Here is a 25,871-nt window from a genome sequence, read left to right on the forward strand (position 1 = left end):
GGTGACTGCCTACTGGTGGTAGGTGGTGACTGCCTACTGGTGGTAGGTGGTGACTGCCTACTGGTGGTAGGTGGTGACTGCCACTGCCACAAAACTGTTCAACGACACTAACATAAAAGAATAAATAAGTGTATAAAATATCAAGTTTAAACAGATAAGAATACATTCAAAGTTTGATAATTTGACACTAGTTTGGAAATAGGAACAGACTCGTGGAACAAATTTCCAAGTTACGTCATAAGAGCAGATTCACTGGAAAGTTCGCGTCATTGCTTAGATAAGACGACCAATATGAAGGGTCCGGTGTAATGAGGACCATCTTTGATTGGCCTTTTGTTCCTAAGGACAGGAGAAAGAACGGCTATGAAAACAAAGACAAAGGCATTAGATAAAAAATAGAGAAGAGATAGAACTGGAGAAGAGAGAAGTGAAGGTGAATGGAGAACAAGAGAAGGATCAAGGGCTTGCCCAGTCCTAGACAAAACACCATCCGAACGATGAAGTAACTCTAAGTAAATCCTCTCTAGTAGATCCTGAGACCCGAGCTTCACAAAAATTGGAGATAGGAGGATTGAGAATAATTTTGTCTAGTTCTGCTGAGAAAGCCGATTATCAAACGAACTGGTTGTGGTCAGAAACAGCAGTTTACAATCACTCGGTCGTAAGTGTGTAATACAAGCTTCTGGCCTCTACTAGTCTTGCCATAATAACTGTCACCCTACAGTTATTATGTCACCTTCTCTGTAGTCTCCACATAATAACATAAGAATCAAGGAAACTGCAGAAGCCCTGTTGGCCCGTGCGCGTTCACTGGCGGTATTGGCGGGAACATTTTTAAATAAAGAGTTTTCGAAGTCAGCGAAAAATGTTCGAACAAGGTTTATTAAATTCTTGGAAGGGTTTACCGCAGGCTTACATGTGAGGGTTACATGAACAAATCCACAAGGGCCGTGACGAGGATTCGAACCTGCGTCCCAGACGCTGCCTTATTTGTGGATTTATTCATTTGATGCATCACGCAATTGTGATTTCTGTGTGTAATGAGGGTTACATGTGCACCAGGGTGAACCATACAACTGACAGGGGTGATGTTAGTGTGACCAAACCTACCAGTGTGAGGGGTAGAGTTTTTATTTCGGTCAAACCGATAATTCGTTCAAGCTCATAAACATTTCTTTGTAATTTTGTTGAAATTCAACAGTTCATATATTGCCCATAGGCATTATAGCCGGTGAACATTATTATGCGTCGAAACCTTTTTGTTCAAGACTTTCTCCTGCCTGACATGATTGAGGCCATTACAAATTTCAAGACTGCTTTTTTAGATTCTGTGATGTCTTCTCTTTCATGTTCTCTCTCACAGCTTCCATCATAGAGCACACAAGGCCAGCAATATTCCTCTAGTGCCACAGTGTGTAGACGATGAGTCACAATAACGTGGCTGAAGATATGACGACCCATGATAGGGAGGTTTCATACATATACTCCGAGTTGAATGCTTTAATCCTTACCCTCCTTCAGGTATTGTCCCATACTTCTTGGGGAGCGGATAGGCGCACTTTCCTCGCTCTCTCGTCCCGTCTAAACTCGATTATGGTTGCCCTGCTTACTCGTCTGCTTCTCCTTCTACTCTTCACCGTCTTCATGTTTTGCACCATACTGGGTTGTGCCTCAGCTCTGGTGCCTTTCGTTCGAGTCCCATCCTCAGCTTGTATGTTAACACTTCCTCTCTCTCCAAGACCGTCGTGATCGCTACTGTCTTCGCTATTTTGCACGTCCCTTGCAACATTCTTCCTCTCGCCTCTGTCGTGGTTTAACTTTTACCTCTCCCGTGGTTCCTCTTCACCACCTCCCTCTTTCTGTCCGATTATCTCGCTTACAGGGTTCTCTTTCAGTTCGTATTTCTAATAGTTCTCCCTTGTTGTTCCTTCCTTGCCTCGCGAGGAGTCCCACTTCCGAAGTTTTGTACATCATTGACCCGCATCACTAAAGCTTTTACCCCTCCTACGGTTCTGAAACGTCTTTTCCTTGAGCACTCTTCTTCACACTCCCGCTCCGTTTCCATCTTCACCGATGGGTCTTAAGTGTAGGTGTAGGCTACTCTGTTGTTTTTCCCCGACAGCACTTATATGCGTCGCCTACCTCCGGAGACTAGCGTCTTCACAGCATAACTTTATGCTTTTCTCTATGCTCGTCGTCTCCTGCTTTCTCGTTGTCAATGTTCCTTTGTAGTTGTTGTTGACTCTCGTAGTGCAATCATGGCTCTCGGGTCCTTTAATCCGAGTGGTCGTCGAGATTCAGCATTGGCTGTTTCTTATTTCCAGTAAATTTAAGTCAGTTGAGTTTTGCTGCGTTCCCAGCCATATTGGTGTGTCTTTAAATGAGCCGCTAGGAAAGCTGTCCGCTCTTGTCCCATCTCCCGTAAAGGTATTCCTGTATGTTGTTTTTCCCAGACAGCACTTATATGCGTCGCCTACCTCCGGAGACTACCCGTAAAGGTATTCCTTATTCCGACTTTTACCCAGTTATTCATTCCTCCATCCTTACCCGTTGACAGGATTGTTGGTGTTCTGTTACTGGTAACAAACTGCGTACTCTTAAGTATAGTGTGTCCTCATGGCCGTCTTCCTACCACCGTAACCGGAGGTGGGAAACGGCTCTGGCGAGGTTGCGTATTGGCCATACTCGCTTAACTCACGGTCACTTAATGGAGCGCCACAATTGCCGCCCTGCTCCTTATTGTCCAAATTGCATTGTCCCTCTTACGGTCGTGCATATCCTTGTTTAATGTCCTGACTTCCAGGACGAGCGTGTGTCTTGCTTTCCAACCGTCCCTCGCGGTCACTTGTCCCTTGATAGAATTCTTGGTGAATCGGATACTTTTGATATCGTTCGCCTTATGCGTTTCTGTTCTCGTATTGGCTTCCTTGGTGATGTTTAGCGCCCTCTGATTATCCCACACATTTGATATTGCTGCATCATAGCCTTCCCGGTTTGGTGCCTTCTTTTGATAATTACTTACTTCATACATATACACACACGAACGCGCACCCATAAAATGAAATACATGGCGTCAACAGGTGGTCTGTGAAGTAGCTACTGGATATATTAACCCAGTGGTTACGAGACTGGGAGGTAAAAAGAAACAAGGCAGACATGATAACGACATACAAAATTCTAAGGGTAATTGACCAAGTAGTCAGAGAAGCAGCGATCAAAGTGAGGAACAGTATGGTGCTGCATAGCCTTCATATTTGGAGGGACATATTTGGAAACTGGTGACACAAATGAGTGCACACAAATATGAAAGTAATTAGAAAACTTGTCGACTAAGATCAACATGGCAAAGACCACAAAGTCGACAGCTAAAATAAAGAAACTTCTAAATTAATATTCTTCTCATTTATTTTCTTTTAAATAATCTGATGAAAGTTAATTCTCATACTTCTGATTCCAGCCAGACAACGGCTTCCCTCTAAAGGTTGTTCCAGTATACGGACTTGTCTTTGAAGTGAGATGTACATTCACTCCATCCTCGTCTGAATCTATTACCGCTCGACCTTTCTGTGTGGGACAATGCTCTTAGCGAGAGAAGAACAGAGAGAGAGAGAGAAGGATGTGAGAGAGAGACGGTGGGATGTGAGAGAGAGACGGTGGGATGTGAGAGAGAGACGGTGGGATGTGAGAGAGAGACGGTGGGATGTGAGAGAGAGACGGTGGGATGTGAGAGAGAGACGGTGGGATGTGCCAAGGACAAACACATTGTAGTCTTTTATTACGACAAACAGAGTCGTATTTTACTTGTATTCGGATTCTTCTATTCTGGGAGCGTATTTTCGTGGTATGGCGCTCTCTCCTGATAGTTCCCTTCCCTTTTTCTTCGTGGCCGTGTTTTTCTATTAGTGCGCGCATGATCACCAGAGGATCACGGCTTCGTGGTGTTTGCTTCCACTTAGTGCACTGGAGGCCCTGGTGGTCCCTCGTCTCCGGTGTCGGTCCTGGTGACTCTACACTGTTGTTTTTGATTGTTTATTGTGCACCCCATACCCATCCTGTGAGCGGTAGCGCAAAAAGCATTACAGAGGGCACAAAAGGTGTTTATCAGACCTCATCTTAGATTATTACATAAACAATTTCTTCTATCCTTCACACCTTATAGTTACAATGTCAGGTAGTTACAGAGAAACTGCTAGTTCAAGAGCTATATATTTACAGAAAGTCATTATACATTAATGGTAGGTCTTATCGCTAATACATAATAGTTTGACCAATGGAGATATTACAGAGTCATAGGGGAGCTTCTGTTTATTATTAGTCTTCACAATACATCTTGTGAAGATGCATCTTGTCTTGTTTCTTCATCTCATATGTTGTTCATCTACTGGAAGCGAAATATGGATACAGTGCAAGGATTTCAGGTAATTTGTACATGGTAATATGATAGGTTACCATATCATACAGCGTGAGTTTAGATTTATCTCTAAATGGCTCAATTTTACTACAATCCAAGATATAATGTTCGAGTGTGTCCCTGTCTTTGTCCACACACTTTACACTTTACTTCATCTAGATCCCTATACAAGCCGAACTGCCAGAGATACTTGTAGCCAAGTCTTATACGAGCTGTGACAACGTCTGTTAGTCTACAGTCATAAATCCTCTTCCAATTGAGGGGTTGACATTTTTCTAAAAATAGAGTTAAAGGCGAACAAATCCACAAGGGCCGTGACGAGAGTTCGAACCTACGTCCGGGAGGATCCCAGACGCTGCCTTAATCGACTGAGCTACGACATGGTAAAAGAATTGCAACCGAGAAATCATCCTGATTTACCAACGGATCCTGCAGTCTCCCTGTGACACGGATCGAGATAGGCTGTTCGGGAATTGCGTAAAACCCTTGTTTGTGCCTCGGAGAGACTGCAGGAAGGGGGGGGGGAGAAGTTGCCACCTACCAGTTGAAGGCCTGACTCACGTGCATCTTGAGAACATTACACTCCACATTTTTATAAGGAATTTTTAATTAAAAGCTTTTTGACAAGTGCTATCCCAGACTGATCTCGAAACTAATGAAGGGCGACATACTACTCTGACGTGTTTATAGGAGATCAACAATTTTCTACTTGAGGTAAAACAGCATCCCAAGGGAATTTCTTTCCTGTTAAAAATTGTTTAACATGCCACTTAGATAATGGGCGGCGAGGTCAACTTCTGACCCCTACATATCTTAAGGAGGGGAGGAAGAAGCTAGGAAGAGTGAGTGAGAGAGGGGGAGAGATAATTTTTCTTGGGGTTTCTTGCCAATGGGATGTTTCCATTAAGATGTTTGCAACCAAAATAAACTCGTCAATACTTCAGAGACTCTGCAGGTGGCCTGGGGTCTGTCTTCTCCCGAAGGGTAGGTTTCCTTGAGTGTTTAAAGTACGAATGGAGTGGAGGGAGCAAAAGTCAGCACAATTGGTGTAGAGAGCGCAATAATCAGCATAAGGGAAAGTGGAGAGTGTCTGATAATTCCCCCTTATACCGTACATTGCTTCCTCCACTCCTGTGTAAAGCAGGTCCTTTGTTAAACATCGCAGGCAAGGAAGCCGAAAAAACACACACAATCCGTGTATCAACAATCGAGGCTATACTTGTTGGAGTGCAGATATGCTCATCTTTGCTGGGGGGTCTTTATCACTGGAGAGATGCCGTTGGTTTCCATGGTACTTACGCGGCCAATGTTCAAAAGTTTTCCCACTTGGACCAACTTAGTGGGCAACACGCTTGCACGCGCTCTCTCAGGAGACATTTGCGAGCTAATTCGGCTCCTTGTCCGATTCTGAACATGTATAGTGGGGCGTCTTTTTTAATTACAACGGTGTTATCTCTCACTCTCGTTCGTTCTCTCTTTCTTCTTGATCTTTCTTTCGCTTTTTTACCTTTCTCTCTCCTTCTCGCATAATTTATACTTCTGCTCAATAAATTAAGAATATTGATGATAAAATACTACAAGCAAAGTAGTTACATCCAGCATCAGTTCATTTTGCATATTAAACTATTAAATTTATATTTTTAATCAGCGAATTCTCTATTTAATGTTAGGTAACACTTGCAAAGGATCAGGGTGATGTTGGAGCCAACTGTATGAGAGAGCCTTAATGTGCTTGGTTCACTTGATCTCACGAGTACCGACGTAGTCGAGAGAAAACATTCCAAGTGATAGTCAATCGTCTGGTTGCCTATGAATCCACAAGGGCCGTGACGAGAGTTCGAACCTACGTCCGAGAGGATCCCAGACGCTGCCTTAATCGACTGAGCTACGACATGGTAAAAGAACAGCAACCGAGAAATCATCCATCATAGTCAATCTTCTGGTTGCCTATGAAGTTAGGAAAGGTTAGAAACCTTGCTAACATTTGTATAACAGCAAAGCCGCCGATGTCTCCTCGGTATAGAAGGCTCTGTTGAACTGCCAGCAAGAGTGACGTGTCATATTGTGGTGCATACTGAAGATGTAAATAAACATGTTGTGCATGTACCATTTGCCAACCACTGCTGTCGAGCAAGTATGATAAAGGTGTTGACCAGACCACACACTAGAAAGTGAAGGGACGACGACGTTTCGGTCCGTCCTGGACCATTCTCAAGTCAACTGTGAATATTTCAGCCACGTTACTGTGACTCCTCGTCTGCATATGATAAAGGTCTTAGTGCTGCTAGTATTTTTGTTCTTTTTGTTAAGAGCAAATAATACCGATATAATAATACTAACGAATGGAACGTAATGTCTTCCATTCGTTAGTATTATTATCTCGGTGGCTATGTTATGATGTATTGCTAATAATATCACCTATTATCTCAGCCTCCAGCATTACCTGCCATCGTACTCACCTGGGGAGGAAAAGAGTGAAAGGAATGTAGGAAGAAGACGAGGAGGAGATACAAGTATGCACATGAAACAAACTAATATAAACGAAGAGAACCCCACACAATTATTTGGAGCTTCAAAGGTTAAGAGTAGAGGTTCAGATGGTCAAAGGCTGTGGTTAACGGGAGCGTTATCAGTACTGACCGTCTTAAAGGGACAAATTTAAGGAACTTAGTTTTATTTATTTGAAGAGAACTTCAAGGAGCATAATGTGATTCAAGTTAAGGTGTTCTTCAGCCGAGGCCTCGTAGAGTTGGGAGCAAAAACATTTGAAATTAAAGGCTGATCTTCTCCTGAGACTTGAAGTCAGTGCGCCATCAGGCGAAGATTAAAGATAAACACAGAAGAGGAAATGTGTCATTGAAGTTCAAGATGAACGTCTTTAATGTTGACCAGACTAGCCTTCAGTTAGTCTGAATTGCGATGATGGAAGGAGAGGGAGGAGGAGGGAAAAGAAAATATTACGGGTTCCATGAAACACCTCGCTGGTAAATGGCGCTTCCTTAAAACGCTCTGAGAAACTTGCACAAAATTCCAGTCGACATGTTGAAGAGTCGACTGAGCCCCACCACTCACAACACAGGTCAGTGGCTCGCTGCTCAATGTAGCAGCTAAAACTACCTCGGAGGAGAGCCCAACCACTTGGATTGAACGGTACAGCAACCGTCTCGATTTTTAAAGGTCGGCGTTCAATCCCCGACCGTCCAAGTGGTTGGGCACCATTCCTTTCCTCTGTTCTATCCTAAACCTTTATCCTCATCCCGTCCAAGCCGTAATGGCTTAGAGCTTTATCTTATATATATAGTACCATCTGTTTTACACACTCTTACTCTCGTTTCTCTGAGGTCACTTCGACCATAGTTATCCCACTGTCACGCCACACACCACAGTCAGGTTATCTTGAGATGATTTCGGGGCTTTAGTGTCCCCGCGGCTCGGTCCTCGACCAGGCCTCCACCCCCAGGAAGCAGCCCGTGACAGCTGACTAACACCCAGGTACCTATTTTACTGCTAGGTAACAGGGGCATAGGGTGAAAGAAACTTTGTCCATTGTTTCTCTCCGGCGCCCGGGATCGAACCCGGGACCACAGGATCACAAGTCCAGCGTGCTGTCCGCTCGGCCGACCGGCTCCCAACAGGTGGCAACACTGACTGTAGTCTATCTCACCATCGTTGTTGTTATAGATTAAGCTACTCGGAACAAGTTCCAAGTAGCACGGGCTATGGTGAGCCCGTAGTGGACTTACCTGGCACAGGAGCGGTGCTGTGTGATCTCCCCATCACCAAGTGGACACAATATCCAACTGTGGTGTTGGTTCGATGTTGAATCAACGTTGCTAACTCATTTAGCGTCGCTGTTGTATAATGTGCCCACTGGAGGGGGGGGGGGCAATTATAATATATAACTCCGTAAATTCCTCCGCTGTAAGAAAGAAAGCGTTTCTTCGCTCTCTCTCTCCTCATCAGCGTGAAATTAATTAACTTTCACTGGGGAAAAGAAGTGAAAACTTTTCACCGAGGCCGCGAGTCCTGACAAAGATAAACTAATTACCTGAGTCCGTCCAGGTCTGGTCCTGACGGTAAGGAGACACGGCCGTCACAGCTCTCTATAGTAACTCACATTTGCAAGTGGTGGCCATAGTGTTACCCCAGAGAAGACAGAAACCTCTATGGAGTACCATCTGTTTTTCACACTCATACTCTCGTTTCTCTGAGGTCACTTTGACCATAGTTATCCCACTGTCACACCACAGGTCAGGTTATCTTCACCATAGCCCGTGGTGCCCCCGAGAGTGGCGGCACTCTCACTCCCAATAAATGTATTACAATAGGTGCATAGATGTATTACAATAGGTGCATAGATGTATTACAATAGGTGCATAGATGTATTACAATAGGTGCATAGATGTATTACAATACATCACGTGAATAGTTCCTAGTGTTTAACTGTAACTTTGTACTGTAACCCTTTATCACTCTCCTGCTTTAGCTTAAGTTCCTCACGTCACATGATGAGTATACTAGCATGATACACGAGTGTGGGGTGTCTATAGTATACTAGCATGATACACGAGTGTGGGGTGTCTATAGTATACTAGCATGATACACGAGTGTCCATGCGTTATGTACCGTTGCAGTATGTTGATGGGTCATGTTGTACAGTATTCCTGCACTGTGGCCAGTGTGGGAGGAGATTGCCCACTACAAAATCCATTCCCAAATATCGTTGACAATAACCCCCATATGATATGACAATGACGACAATGTAAACGACTTTCTCCATGAATATTGACAAGATATCAGTCACGAAAATAATTGATATCGCGCGTTCTGTTGCCAGAGCTAATTAGAGTGTTAAAAATGTATATTCAGTAATACTGAATTGAAATAAATCAGATATTTATGATATGTTGCCAACCGGCGTAATTGATTATTGGCTCATGATAGCCACAAGGGGTTGCCAAACAAGCGGATTGGAAAATATATAACAGTACACTATTTTCTGTTCCATTTAGGCGTGTCGCTGAGTGGACGGAAACTAAGCTAAGTTGGATTTCTGGGAGGAGACCGAAGCTGGGTCGGCTTGCTCCCCGGCCCTGTTTTGGGTCCCGGGGGTTCAGGCGGGGGGGGGGGGCTCCTTGGGTTCCCGCCTGATATGTACAACGTCGTCTGTAGTGAGCACATGTTGCAGGTCAGCACCTGTGTGTTGGTGGCGCCTGTGTTGCAGGTCAGCACCTGTGTATTGGTGGCGCCTGTGTTGCAGGTCAGCACCTGTGTGTTGGTGGCGCCTGTGTTGCAGGTCAGCACCTGTGTGTTGGTGGCGCCTGTGTTGCAGGTCAGCACCTGTGTGTTGGTGGCGCCTGTGTTGCAGGTCAGCACCTGTGTGTTGGTGGCGCCTGTGTTGCAGGTCAGCACCTGTGTGTTGGTGGCGCCTGTGTTGCAGGTATCGGGAGAAAGCGCTAAGCCGTTAGCGCTTTCTATATATATATATAGTTGTAAGCCGTTACGACTATATAGCACTGGGAAGGGATCAGGATAAGGATTTGGGATGGGACAGGGAAAAAGAATGGTGCCCAACCACTTGGAGGGTCGGGGATTGAATGCCGACCCGCATGAAGCGGGTCCGTCGCTCTACCGTCCAGCCCAGATGGTTGGGCGGACCCTTCCCTGAGAGGGAGGGGAGTGAGGTCACTGGACCCGTCCCTGAGAGAGGGGAGTGAGGTCACTGGATCCTCCCCTGAGAGAGGGGAGTAAGGTCACTGGACCCGTCCCTGAGAGAGAGGGGAGTGAGGTCACTGGACCCGTCCCTGAGAGAGGGGAGTGAGGTCACTGGACCCTCCCCTGAGAGAGGGGAGTGAGGACACTGGACCCGTCCCTGAGAGAGAGGGGAGTGAGGTCACTGAACCCGTCCCTGAGAGAGGGAAGTGAGGTCACTGGACCCTCCCCTGAGAGAGGGGAGTGAGGACACTGGACCCGTCCCTGAGGACACTGAGGGCAGTGTTCTGCATGCGGCACTCGTTACCCTTCTCGCGCGCCTAATTGAGCATCACGCCCCGCTGCCCACCTCCAGTAAATGAGGCGAGCCTCGGACGAGCACCACACTGTTGTCCTCGTCACCAATTTCTTTCTTTATTATGCACCTCATACCCATCCTGTGGGCGGTGGTGGAAAGGGTTACAGAGGTACCTGAACCCCTATAGTTTATTTAGCGAAGTAAGTGACAATCTTGTGAAGCTAGTTACACAATTAAAGTTATATATACATATATGCATAAAATCCACAGAGAAATGTGAAAGAAAGTGAACGTTTCGGCCTTTCACATTTCTCTGTGGATTTTCCGCATAAACATGATCAGTGTTTTGTGATCGTTAATTGTGTTATATATATATATATATATATATATATATATATATATATATATATATATATATATATATATATATATATATATATTTATATATATATATATATATATATATATATATTTATATATATATATATATATATATATATATATATATATATATATATATATATATATATATATATATATATATATATATATATATATATATATATAACTTTTTAGACACTCAACCCACCAGGGGACTCGAACACTGGCCAACAAGGTGGCAGTTGCATGCTGTATCCACTACGCTATACTTCAAAGCCATAAGAGAGGTAGGAATTCTGGGGTATTTAACTGCCACCTTGTTGGCCAGTGTTCGAGTCCCCTGGTGGGTTGAGTGTCTAAAAAGTTATAAACTTCAGCTACTGGAATAGGGTAGTCTGTGCATATATATATATATATATATATATATATATATATTTATTTATTTATTTATATATATATATATATATATATATATATATATATATATATATATATATATATATATATTTTTATTTATATATATGCGAACAAGCCTGAATGGCCCCCAGGACTATATGCAACTGAAAACTCACACCCCAGAAGTGACTCAAACCCATACTGCCAGGAGCAATCTGCTGGCGTACAGGATCCCTTAACCACTCGACCAACACGACCGAACAAAATAGGATGGTAGCCGAGGCTATTTCCATCCCCCCCGCCGGCACTCGGTTGGTAATCTTGGGCATCACATTTGTCCACTACTCTCACGCCAAAAGAAAACTTCCTAACATCTCTGTGACTCATCTAAGTTTCCAGCTTCCACCCATGTCCCTTCGTTCTGTTACTGTTCCGTGTGAACATTTCGTCTATTTGCACTCTGTCAATTCCCTTGTTTATTTTATACGTTCCTATCATATCCCCCCCCCCTCTTCCCCCCTGTGTGTTTACTAGTTGTGTTTTTGCGGGGGTTGAGCTTTGCTCTTTCGGCCCGCCTCTCAACTGTCAATCAACTGTTTACTAACTACTTTTTTTTTCACACCACACACACACACACACACACCCCAGGAAGCAGCCCGTGACAGCTGACTAACTCCCAGGTACCTATTTACTGCTAGGTAACAGGGGCACTTAGGGTGAAAGAAACTTTGCCCATTTGTTTCTGCCTCGTGCGGGAAACGAACCCGCGCCACAGAATTACGAGTCCTGCGCGCTATCCACCAGGCTACGAGGCCCCCTGTGTGTGTGTGTGTGCGTGCGTGCATGCGTACCTACTATTGAAAGCTGGTGTTCAACAGATTCACAGAGATTAACATCTCCTGCAGAACAGACAACATTTTCCGCGTTTGTTCCGTAGGGCCTCCAGCGGGATATTAATGTTGGTGGGGCCAATTAGTCCAATTACGGCCTCAGCCTCTGTCTTCCGAGACGTCACCCCTCTGGTTGTATTCCTGTCACCAGGAGACGTCACCCCTCTGGTTGTATTCCTGTCACCAGGAGACGTCACCCCTCTGGTTGTATTCCTGTCACCAGGAGACGTCACCCCTCTGGTTGTATTCCTGTCACCAGGAGACGTCACCCCTCTGGTTGTATTCCTGTCACCAGGAGACGTCACCCCTCTGGTTGTATTCCTGTCACCAGGAGACGTCACCCCTCCTGGTTGTATTCCTGTCACCAGGAGACGTCACCCCTCTGGTTGTATTCCTGTCACCAGGAGACGTCACCCCTCTGGTTGTATTCCTGTCACCAGGAGACGTCACCCCTCTGGTTGTATTCCTGTCACCAGGAGACGTCACCCCTCTGGTTGTAGTCCTGTCACCAGGAGACGTCACCCCTCTGGTTGTATTCCTGTCACCAGGAGACGTCACCCCTCTGGTTGTATTCCTGTCACCAGGAGACGTCACCCCTCTGGTTGTATTCCTGTCACCAGGAGACGTCACCCCTCTGGTTGTATTCCTGTCACCAGGAGACGTCACCCCTCTGGTTGTATTCCTGTCACCAGGAGACGTCACCCCTCCTGGTTGTATTCCTGTCACCAGGAGACGTCACCCCTCTGGTTGTATTCCTGTCACCAGGAGACGTCACCCCTCCTGGTTGTAGTCCTGTCACCAGGAGACGTCACCCCTCTGGTTGTATTCCTGTCACCAGGAGACGTCACCCCTCCTGGTTGTAGTCCTGTCACCAGGAGACGTCACCCCTCTGGTTGTAGTCCTGTCACCAGGAGACGTCACCCCTCTGGTTGTAGTCCTGTCACCAGGAGACGTCACCCCTCTGGTTGTATTCCTGTCACCAGGAGACGTCACCCCTCTGGTTGTATTCCTGTCACCAGGAGACATCACCCCTCTGGTTGTATTCCTGTCACCAGGAGACGTCACCCCTCTGGTTGTATTCCTGTCACCAGGAGACGTCACCCCTCTGGTTGTATTCCTGTCACCAGGAGACGTCACCCCTCTGGTTGTATTCCTGTCACCAGGAGATGTCACCCCTCTGGTTGTATTCCTGTCACCAGGAGACGTCACCCCTCTGGTTGTATTCCTGTCACCAGGAGACGTCACCCCTCTGGTTGTATTCCTGTCACCAGGAGACGTCACCCCTCTGGTTGTATTCCTGTCACCAGGAGACGTCACCCCTCTGGTTGTATTCCTGTCACCAGGAGACGTCACCCTCTGGTTGTAGTCCTGTCACCTACCCACCACGTCCTCCAGGCACCGATTTGATATTGATGTGTTACACTTTTATGGCACCTGTGTTGCATCTGTGCTACACTGTACTTACCTCCTCTAGTTGAGCCAGGAGAGTGAGCTCGTCCTCTCACTCCCCCCTCCCCGAGTTGGCGAGGATCACAAAGGCCACCTCTCTCTCTCTCTCTCTCTCTCTCTCTCTCTCTCTCTCTCTCTCTCTCTCTCTCTCTCTCTCTCTCTCTCTCTCTCTCTCTCTCTCTCTCGTTTAGTTTAAATAGTCTGCCTTCATCTACCCTATCAATTCCTTTGTGAATCTTGTATGTGACGATCATGTCCCCCTCTAACTCTTCTGTCTTCCAGCGACGTGAGGTTTAATTCCCGTAGCCTCTCCTCGTAGCTCATACCCCTCAGTTCGGGTACTACTCTGGTGGCAAACCGTTGAACCTCTTCCAGTTTAGTCATATGCTTGACTAGAAATGGACTCCATGCTGAAGCTGGATTGATCTGACATATGTGTTATACTAAGTTCTGTGTGTGTGTGCGTGCGTGCATGCATGCGTGTGTGTGTGTGTTTATATTCCTGGAACAGTCAGAGTGGAATGTAAAATTGTGTTTCTAGGTAGTGTCGACAACTTTAAATAGTCCATTCCATTTAGTAATGACTCTTACGTTGAAGAGCTCTTTCTGACATCTGACTCATTTGTGCTTCCCGTTTTCAACAAAGTCTCCTCGTTCTGTTGTTCTTAACTTTGAAGATTGTGTGTTATATACTTGGTCAATTTCTTTCAGAGTACTTGTTGTCATGTCCCCCCTTCTTCCTCCTTGCCTTCCTTGTAATGAGTTTAGTTCCTTCCCTCTTTCTTCAAAGTTCAGTGCCCATAACTCTGGAATATATATAATATATACATTATATAGAATATTATATAATTATTATTATATAATATTATTATATATATATATAATATATTTATATATTATATATATATTATAGTGCTCCTGGCTGTCTGGGTTCGAATCCTTCTGGGATGTGGAGTTTTCAGTTATATATATATATATATATATATATATATATATATATATATATATATATATATATATATATATATATATATATATATATATATTATATAAGATGTGTGTGTGTATGTCTGATTCATATAATATACATTTTACGTCCCTTACTCACGGTTATAAAATCTTTTGTAAATCCTCTTGACCTCTGGTTTCCACTTGAGGAACCCAGGGTCGTAACATCCTCTTTCAATTTCAGGTCGTGTGCTGTTCCCTCACCTGGGGAGATGCTCGCTACCAACCAAACAGCTGCTGATCAAGAAGTAAAAGATGAGAGGCGTATTAATTACTGACCCAAACTCCAACTATTATGTATAGGACCGCGGACGACGCGTGACCTTGAAAATCATTGTTAAATGAAAAACTATGTGCTTATCGCAGTGACAATGACGGAAGCCTAGATGAGTTATGCAAGATCGCTAAGGTATCAGTTTTAGGCCAAGAGACCTTAAACAAGTTCAGTAGTGACCCTAAGATGACTGTGGGATGACGACCCCAATAAGAATTCATAAGCTGAACGGCGGGATGACCACGTAATGTGCAGTGGATGACAAGGACTGAGGAAACATTGCCCAAAATTACTGAAGAGCCGAGTTTGTGTGAGGTCTTTGGGCTCTGTCGCAATGTTGCTCTGGTCAGTGAGTATCCCTGGCGGGAGAGGTGCTCCTGGCGGTTGTCCTTTACCTCTGTATGGGAGCTTGGTCTAATGCGTCGCTCCTCGCCACTAACACTGCTCTTCCCGCGGCAGAGTTTCTGTCGGGCGAAGCATAGGTTGCCAGATTGTCCTACAATATTGTGTAATATTCATGCAAAAGAATTTAGGCCTAGTGACAGTAACTGCCACCAAATCAGATAATAATTAACATGATTGACAGAGCATTGTTCTATTCCCTAAGACTGTAACTATCCGGGCCGTTTCGCGCTGTTCTGTCATGGAAAACATCACCCAGACCTCAGAGGCCGAGCTGTGTGCTGGCGTGATGTGCCCGCTGGAGCCTGACGAGTTTAAGGCTCTTGAGGGACACGGTAACTCCGGCATCGCCGGGGACGAGGTCAATCCTTTCACTGGCCAGTTGGAGTCATTTCTGATGAGCTCGGTGCTTCCTGCTGGGGCTAACCAGACCCTCCACTGGCAGGAGATCATAGATATCCTGCAGGAGACCAACCAGAAGAGTTACCTGGGCACGGCCGCCAAGGTCACCCTCATCACCATCTACTCCCTCCTCATTATTGTTGGTATCCTGGGCAACCTGATCGTCGCCTTCGTCATTGGCCGCCGTTCGGAGCTCAGGACGGCTCGCAACGTATACATTGTCAACCTCACTGTGTCTGACGTCAGCATGTGCCTCGTATGTATGCCGTTTACGCTTGTTGGACTCCTTCACAAAAACTGGAGTTTGGGCAACTTTATCTGCAAGTTAGTGCCAGTGTTGCAGTGTACCAATATATTAGTGTCTACAGCGACTATCGTGGCTATCGCCGCTGATCGTTATTTAACGATAGTCTGCGTGAAGAGAAACAAAGACGCTCGGGCGTACATACCGTGGTCCATAGCGGTCATTTGGCTTGTGTCTTTAGTGTTTCCCCTGCCACTCTTCGCCTACTACTTCGTGAAGAGGGTGCAGATCAAGGATTACCTCCTGTACGAGAAGTGTATGGAGTCGTGGTCGTCGCCGGTCGTGAAGTACACGTGGAATATCACGCTCATCGTCATGCAGTACATCATCCCCATCTTGGTGCTGAGCTTCGTGCACGGGAGGATCCAGAACTACCTCAGCAGCCACAAGATGTCCCAGCGCGACGCCCGACGAGCCCAGCGGGAAATAGAGCGCAACAGACGGACCACCATTCTTCTTACCTCTATCGCTGTCACCTTCGCCATCTGCTGGCTGCCCTGGCACGTCGTCAATCTCCTCGCCGACTTCAACTACGCCGGCTTCCAGGAACCCGGATACTTCTACGTGGTTTTCGGGTCCTGTCACGCCGTCGCTATGAGCTCGGCCTGCATCAATCCCATCCTGTACGGTTGGCTCAACACCAACCTGCGCAAGGAGATGATGCAGGCCATTCCTATACTACTAAGGAAGGTTGGTACGCTGTCATTACAGTTACAGTCCCGCTCCTGTGCTAGGTAAAAACCACTTGGGCTGGACGGTAGAGCGACGGTCTCGCTTCATGCAGGTCGGTGTTCAATCCCCGACCGTCCAAGTGGTCTGGCACCATTCCCCCTCCCCCTTCCTGTCCCATCCCAAATCCTTTTCTTGACCCTCCTTCCAAGTGTTATATATATATAGTCGTAATGGCTTGGCGCTTTTTCCCTGATAGTTTCCTTCCCTTCCTGTGTTTGATAAGTCCATTACGGGCTCACCATAGCCCGTGCTACTTGGAACGTTTTGTTCCGATTAGCTGAGTCTATAACAACAGCTGTCATCACCTGGGCTTTCGCAACAACAACAATGCTTTTAGAGATGCCTTCGTAAAGTACGTTAGAATTCAAATTCAACAGTGACATATTGATTCAGTATTAGTGATCAATCAAATCAGTGATTGTTTATTCAAAAAAATATTAATAATAGCCTATAAGTTATTTTTATAACTTTTAAGTAGAATAATCTAACTTACAAAGTACATTACTCCTTAATACAAGGATAAGGCCTAATTATAGCCTAATACTGACCACTGTTGTAACGGAGCGGAAACTGAAGGGAAGGAAAAGAAGAATAAAAGTCATAGAGTGAGGGATCGAAGTAGAGAGGTGGAAGAGTCTAGTGAGGTAAAGTGGTCAGGGGAAAGAGAAAGTTTAGAATGAGAGGGAGAGAATGAGATCAATGGAGGAAAGTAGAAAGCAAGAGTGCTAGAATAGTGGACAGATAGAAGGTTCCTGCACCATCCATTCATTAGTTACTTATAGGACAAGGAATGGAACTTGTCTGCACAACAATATTATCTGGTGTTATCACGTATCATATGTAAGCATGGAAATAATATAGACCAGGGGCCAGATTCACGAAGTAGTTACGCAAGCACTAATGAATCTGTATATCTTTTCTCAATCTTTGGCGGCTTTGTTTACAATTATTTAACAGCTAATGAGCTCCGAAGCACCAGGAGGATGTTTATAGCAATAACAACAGTTGATTGGAAAGTTTTTTATGCTTGTAAACTGTTTAATAAATGTAACCAAAGCCGTCAAAGATTGAGGAAAGATGTATAGGTTCGTAAGTGCTTGCGTAACTTCTTCGTGAATCTTGTTGTTAATGTTATAGATTCAGCTACTCGGAACAAGTTCCAAGTAGCACGGGCTATGGTGAGCACGTAGTGGGCTTACCCGGCACAGGAGCGGTGCTGTGTCCGTAACAACTGCTGATTGTTTGTTTTATTCCGTCCTCTAGACCGGCTACACCGTTATACACGTCACTCTTTCTTAGGTTGATTGTCTTAAAATGTTTGAATGGCCAGCGATAAGCGAATCCTCGAGGAAAAAAGCTTGTCGTGTTTACTGGGTTGGTGATTCCCTCCAGACAATAGAATATCCTTCATTTGTGTATTTTTGTGTGTGTGTGAAGATGTGGACAGGTGAGGTCAGGCAGGACATTGCGTTAATATGAAGGATGGACTCCTGTATTGACAATTTATTTTAATAAGATCAACTTTTTGCAGGTCCCATAGTTCACATCCAAACTGGGACCATGGATATATAAAATAATATTCATTTTGATAGGTATCAAGAAGACCAAATTCACACAAATTGACATTAGTTCTGACTTTCAGATCGCTGATAACAAACAAATTCTAACGAATTAAAAGCAACTACAACACATTTAACAAAAGTGAACATGAGGTTGTATTCAGAACTATATCTTTCACATGTTTATGTTAATTTTTCCAGCACAACAGAAACACTAGTCTTAGTCCAACCTGTAGAACATACACTGAACTCATACACCTATCTCACATCTTGTCCACTCTCCCCTATCCTACAAATGTATATGACGCCAACGTTAGTGGCCCTTTCACTTCCCGTTTCCAGACTTCGTGTCCGCTACGACGGCCTGGTAAGCCAGCCAGCACAGTCTCGACGAAGCAGCCGACGGTGGAGAGCGTGTCCCTGCTGGTACACGGGCCGCAGAGGGACGGCTCCTGCGGCAAGGAAGGCTCCGGGAGGGGCATATCAGCGGCTCAGATCAACGACAACCATCTAACGAAGTCGCCCTTTCTCAGGATGGAGTCAGCGACGATGGAAGAAGTCACTGATCAGATCCACGAGGAGACCTAGCAGGTAGGGGTGGAGGACTACGAGGCTCCGGCCGCCTTAAGACTTTTTACTATTTTAAAAAGGAAATTCCTTTGCATTTCATCATAATACACGGAATTTTATATATATATATATATATATATATATATATATATATATATATATATATATATATATATATATATATATATATAATATATATATATATATATAATATATATATATATATATATATATATATATATATTATATATAATATATATGGTTGTGATGGTTGTGATGGTCAAGTGGATTAAGGCGTCTTGTACATACCAGTTGCGTTGCTTCTGGGAGTATGGGTTCGAGTCACTTCTGGGGTGTGAGTTTTCAGTTGCATATTGTCCTGGGGACCATTCAGGCTTGTTCGCATTTGTGTTCCTCACGTGTGCCCCAAAGAATGAGGTGATTTGGTAAAATGCTATGCCCAAGATTACTATCCGAGTGCCGGCGGTGGGGTGGTTCAAATAGCCTCGGCTATCACCTCATTATGTCCGGTCGTGATGGTCAAGTGGATTAAGGCGTCTTGTACATACCAGTTGCGTTGCTTCTGGGAGTATGGGTTCGAGTCACTTCTGGGGTGTGAGTTTTCAGTTGCATATTGTCCTGGGGACCATTCAGGCTTGTTCGCATTTGTGTTCCTCACGTGTGCCCCAAAGAATGAGGTGATTTGGTAAAATGCTATGCCCAAGATTACTATCTGAGTGCCGGCGGTGGGGTGGTTCAAATAGCCTCGGCTATCACCTCATTATGTCCGGTCGTGATGGTCAAGTGGATTAAGGCGTCTTGTACATACCAGTTGCGTTGCTTCTGGGAGTATGGGTTCGAGTCACTTCTGGGGTGTGAGTTTTCAGTTGCATATTGTCCTGGGGACCATTCAGGCTTGTTCGCATTTGTGTTCCTCACGTGTGCCCCAAAGAATGAGGTGATTTGGTAAAATGCTATGCCCAAGATTACTATCCGAGTGCCGGCGGTGGGGTGGTTCAAATAGCCTCGGCTATCACCTCATTATGTCCGGTCGTGATGGTCAAGTGGATTAAGGCGTCTTGTACATACCAGTTGCGTTGCTTCTGGGAGTATGGGTTCGAGTCACTTCTGGGGTGTGAGTTTTCAGTTGCATATTGTCCTGGGGACCATTCAGGCTTGTTCGCATATATATATATATATATATATATATATATATATATATATATATATATATATATATATCCTACATATATATATTTATATATTTTAAGTTTGTGAGGGTACCACCTCTGGTGCAAATGTGGGGACCCATAGCCTCGGAGAAGAAAATAAGGAGTATTCAGAGGAGACCTTGTGGATTCTCACTGAACACTAATATTATCTTCTCCTACCACCCCCATTCTTTTGTGTATACACATATATATTTGTTTTATTTAAACTTTATTACAAAAAGGGAGTTACATAAAGGTTACAAAGATGATTATCATAAATTGTCGAGTTCCTCCAGCTCCTCAGATGGCGGGCAGGAACCCTGGATGCAGTGTGCATTTCCCCTCTGTATCGCCACGCTGAGGCGCTGGAAAAGGAAGCTGGCAGCTCTAGGGTCCCTTGTTGTTTCAATGAGCCTAGTACCCAGTTCCTTAAAAAAACTGGTAGCACTTTTACCCCAGGCGCCGAGTGTCTCAGAAGCAATGGAGACAAAGCTGTAGTGGTGATCCAGTTCTCTGTACTTACGGGATTTGGCTGATTCTCTGTGGGTGGCAGCGCCACCTGGTTGTGCAACACTGAGGTCAATGTCGGTGTTAGCCAGGGTTGATACGTACGTGTAGTCCCATACAACTGCTTGCCGTTCTTCCAGGGGTTCACTGTGATACCATCTGGGCGACCGATAAGAGCATCAGAGTTACGAGGCGTTAGGTAACGGGGCTCTCTTTCAGCTGGGCATCCAGCTGTGGTGAGACTCCTCTTAATGATGTCGTTAACTTCACTGTGCCTCGAGTGCCATCCCCCTGTGCTTTGGCAGAGTAGGCCATGGTGACCGTACCTGTCAGCCACCACCTCGCCGCAAATACACCTATATCTGGTGTGGATTGGGGCAACAAAGCGGAGGGCCACAGCAATTCGGAGAGCGTGTGGTGCGAGATGTGTGCCAGTTGCCGACATTGGGGTTGTTAACAGGAAATCCCCTGCATGTGGTGCTGTTACTGCTGTGAGGCGAGCAATGTCGTGTTGTGTTGTTGCAGCACCCAGGCACTCTGCAGCAACTTGGTCTACAATGGGGCCATCCCAGCTGGATTGCTTGTGGGCTTTTGGGGATGGTGGTTGAGGTGATGGACCTGCACGAGAGGCCCACTCGTGGGCCTATATATATACGAATAAACTTGCATAAACCACAAGCCAATGTAACAAAAAAATTCTTCCTTGTGAAAGATTCGAAACTTAGATAGTCTGGTGCTCCAAACGCACTAACATATCCAGTACTGTGACCACGCCACCATGAACAGACCGTACAAAAGTGTTTGTAGCCGAAGGCTATTTAACAAACATCCGACGGCATTCGCCCCTGGCAAGAGATCATAGATAATTTTCATCAAATCAGTCACTATTGAGGAAAACACGAGCCTCAAATGTACAACCTGAGTGGTCCAACACCTCTTGCAGAAATACGTCTTATTGTTTCTTGAAGAAATGCACATTCCTTCCGGACATATTTCTTGCTGGAAGGATATTGAATTCCTTGGACCTCTTATGTTCATATAGTGGTATCTAACTGTGCCTCTAGTACCTCCACGCCTCACTGGTTCTATTCTGCATTTCCTTCCATATTATTCGCTACACTGTGTTGTTATTTTACTGTGCAAACTTGGGACCTGGCTCTCCAGTATCTTCCATGCACATATTATTTGATCTCTCTCTCTTCTCCATCCCAGAGAGTACTTTTTGTGAGCTTTCAGATGGCCCCAATAATTTAGGTGCTTTATGATGTCTATGCATTAGTCATTTATTATACACCACATACCCATCCCGTGGGCGATGATGGAAAGGGTTACATATGTTCTCTCTATCCCCTCTGTTTCAGGCATCTCTCCTGCTCTGAAAGGGGAAGTGAGTACCGAGCAGCACTCAAGGCGGGACAGCACCAGTGATTTAATACTGTATTTTTAGTGCTATGGCACCTCTACTCTTCAGTGGGTCTATTCTGCATTTCTTACTGCATTTGTAGCTTCAGTAAGTTATTTTATTGTGCATATGATTGACAAGTGTGTTCAAATCCATTGAAGATATGATTGGCGCGAGTGAGGGGGATTAAAATATGCTCCTGTTTGCCTCATTACTCCCAATCTTCCCAATTTTCTATCTTCACAACCCCCCCCCCTCCTCCATCTCATTCCCCTTTATAATAATTCCTTACCCCCCCCCCCCTCTTGACTTCCTTAGGGCAGCCGGTCGGCCGAGCGGACAGCACACTGGATTTGTGATCCTGTGGTCCCGGGTGCCGGCGAGAAACAATGGGCAGAGTTCCTTTCACCCTATGCCCCTGTTACCTAGCAGTAAAATAGGTACCTGGGTGTTAGTCAGCTGTCACGGGCTGCTTCCTGGGGGTGGAGGCCTGGTCGAGGACCGGGCCGCGGGGACACTAAAGCCCCGAAATCATCTCAAGATAACCTCAAGATAATCCCCCCCCCCCCCTCCATGTTCACAAGTTCCTCCACTGCTTTCCTCACTACCACCGCACCCGCTCGCCTCTTCCACCGCACCCTAAACCCTCCCCCACGTCCTACACACCCTGGGTGAAGGGTGCTGGGAACGACGAGGGGGGGGCAGGAGGGTGGGGGGGAATTGAGCACAAGAGCGCGGTATCCCGAGATCTGCTTTGCAAATAGACTAAGGTTTGTCCCTACGACGACCGGCGCGAGTTTTACCCCTGGCCCCCCAGCTGGCTCCCCGGCTAGCATCATGCGAGCTGTTTACACCGGGGTTGATATTTGTGTGCCTATACCTTGATTACACACACTGGTCTGTGGGTCGCTTGCTGTGCCGGATGCTGCTCCACGGAGCGTCCCGTGGGAGGGTTTAGGTTCCTGGCGTGTGGCTTTGTTGTTTGTCAAAGTTAGGTACTTTGGCTGCAAGTCTCTGGCAGGACAAGTTCATGAAGCTTGTAGCCTACTTTTGTAGTACATATATTTGTCTTGATGGTATCCATTGTTTTTAATGTGTTAATTACTGCTTTATTTTAACATAACTGATACACAAGTTACGAGTAAGATCTGGGATCGTCTTTAAAGTAATAACTGGCACTGAAGCCTGGAGGCCTGTGGCACTGGAGCACCATCACACGAGAGCACCACACAGTATGGCAACTGATGCGAGCAGTCACCCAGTTGTGCTCGGGGTCGGGTTTTATTATTATTATTATGTTACTTTACTTGTAATACAGGGGTGTGGAGGCAGTATATTTTCCATACTAATTAAGCCTCGAATGATCGTAATGTCAGTCGTAGGAACAAATCCACAAAGGCCGTGATGAGGGTTCGAACCTACGTCCGATAGGATCCCAGACACGCCTTAATCAACTGTGCTACGACATGGTTAAAAGAATTGCAACCGGGAGTTCAACTGACCTCACACGGATCCTGCAAACACATACCAGGGTGTTACACAATTCCCCCCATGCACCCGAGCTCTGTCAATAAGCTATTCTACCTCTTCGCTCTTATTGACAGAGTTCGGGTGCATGGGGGGAATTGTGTAAAACCCTGGTTTTTGTCTCGGAGAGACTGCAGGATCCGTGTGAGGTCAGCTGAACTCCCGGTTGCAATTCTTTTAACCATGTCGTAGCACAGTCGATTAAGGCGTGTCTGGGAACCTGTCGGACGTAGGTTCGAACCCTCATCACGGCCCTTGTGGATTTGTTCATTTGATGCATCTCGCTATTGTGATTTCTGTGTAACTCAGTCTTAGGAGCTAGTTTATATTTATTCACTTTGTTTCAACATTTCTTGAAAAGACGGGATGAGTTTGTCAGAGATTGACAAAAAAAGTACATACGGTCATGATAAAGTTTTCCATTGAAGTAATATGTTTTGCGATGAATACTTGATGAGTAGCTGAAGCAGCCGTTGTTGCTCGAGTGAAGAACTGGAGCCTCGTCTGTACCGTTCTTCAGAATTATAAATTCAGCAATGCTGTGGCCGACACTCCTAGTTTCCCAATGCAGCCTTACAAGTTGGGTTGGCATGGTACATACCCACGGACCTGCCCGGGCCGTTTTTTTTGTCTTCACTCGGGACAGGTTCTAGGAGCCGGAGCATCATTTAGCCTATGGCCGTCCTAGTTCAAATGAGAAACTATGCAAAGTCTAGTTTCATTCCGTTCATCGACGTCTGAAGGCAGAGACGACAGATTCGCAGGCAGACTTACGAATATGTTTTTTACATATTTTAAAGGAAAAGTAGTAATCATGGAACCAGGAACAAGATCGAAGCGAGAACAAGAGAGTGACTCAAGAACTGTGTGATGAAATCCATGCACTTAAGATGGCATAGTTCATAGACATATAACCCAAAACATCGACTAATGAGGACTTCTCAGAAGATCTACGAATTTGTCCAATAGAAGATGGCGTAACCCTACGTACATAGGCATGGTCCATGGTATGTAGCTGATATCGTCCTGTAAAATGTATATACCTTTCATGTTCCTGTCTAAAAGTGCATACTTGGTATGGTCATGGTCCTGTCAACCATACCAGGGTATGTCACTGCAGTCGACGTGTATTTTTACTCCAACTGAGTAAACCTTATAATTCTTCGTGTTGTTATGTTAACATGACGTATGTTGATTACTTTTAGCTGTTTCAAGCTGGAACTGCATTCTTGTTGCTGTTAACCTATAGTAGTGTGGGGTATTGTTGCACAGTTACCTTGAAACAGTGTGGGTATTGTTGCACAGTTCCCTGTAGCAGTGTGGGTATTGTTGCACAGTTACCTTGAAACAGTGTGGGTATTGTTGCACAGTTACCTGTAGCAGTGAAGGTCTCATCTTCACAAATATTAAATAATAATTACTCTAAGCTTATTAATTTCCATTTTGAACTATCAGACATCATCTTCAATAAAATTATTATTGTTAGAAGTATATTATAATTTGTATTTACCTGTGTTCTTCACATTCCAGGCTCGGTGTGGACCGTAGGGACGACAACGAAGACTTGGATAAGAGAAGAACAACGAGAGAATGGGAGAGAAGAACAAGAAGAAACAGTATACACCGATGTTCGCCTGCTGCTCTGACGAATGATACTGCCTCAAGAGAATGATATCATTATTTCTAGCAGATATACCATACAAAGATCGCTGGAGGAGACTGATGCCTGGAGGCTTCGTAGGAGTGGGAGGAATACGTCCATGACCCTTATTAATACTCGTGAACCTTGGGTGTGTGCTGGCAAACTGAGGGTTGTGCTTTGTGACATAAATGTAACACAGAAACTCTGAAATGTAAGCTCATTATAATCTGTGTGTGTGTGTGTGTGTGTGTGTGTGTGTGTGTGTGTGTGTGTGTGTGTGTATGCTGTATATATACATACAGTATAATGAAATTTGCAGATAGAAAAGTGCACGAGCCAAGAGTGCGCTGCTCAATCGTTGATGATTTGCTATTGTGCCTGTAGGATTGTACAGTTAGCTATTGGACCCAGCCTTTCTAACCATCGGTTGTCTATGTATTGACTCGCACCATACTTTTATATCTAATATATATATATATATATATATATATATATATATATATATATATATATATATATATATATATATATATATCGTACCTAGTAGCCAGAACGCACTTCTCAGCCTACTATGCAAGGCCCGATTTGCCTAATAAGCCAAGTTTTCCTGAATTAATTAATTTTCTCTAATTTTTTTCTTAGGAAATGATAAAGCTACCCATTTCATTATGTAGGAGGTCAATTTTTTTATTGGAGTTAAAATTAACATAGATATATGACCTAACCAACCCTACCTAACCTCACCTAACCTATCTTTATAGGTTAGGTTAGGTTAGGTAGCCGAAAAAGTTAGG

At 44.9% G+C, this 25,871-nt stretch overlaps 1 protein-coding gene across 1 annotated transcript in view; it reads left to right on the top strand.

Annotated features, from left to right (window-relative positions):
• Positions 1-25,566, top strand: part of LOC123762833 (neuropeptide Y receptor type 6-like) — a 70,045-nt gene extending 44,479 nt beyond the window's left edge. The window contains exons 2-4 of the mRNA XM_069332318.1: positions 14,730-16,617; positions 18,561-18,809; positions 24,966-25,566. Coding sequence (XP_069188419.1) covers positions 15,463-16,617; positions 18,561-18,806 — 1,401 coding nt within the window. The 5' untranslated portion in view covers positions 14,730-15,462 and the 3' untranslated portion in view covers positions 18,807-18,809; positions 24,966-25,566. The remainder of the gene's footprint in view (positions 1-14,729; positions 16,618-18,560; positions 18,810-24,965) is intronic.
• The last annotated feature ends 305 nt before the right edge of the window (positions 25,567-25,871 follow it).

The sequence above is a fragment of the Procambarus clarkii genome, chromosome 27 (genome assembly GCF_040958095.1).
Source record: "Procambarus clarkii isolate CNS0578487 chromosome 27, FALCON_Pclarkii_2.0, whole genome shotgun sequence".
NCBI lineage: Eukaryota > Metazoa > Arthropoda > Malacostraca > Decapoda > Cambaridae > Procambarus > Procambarus clarkii.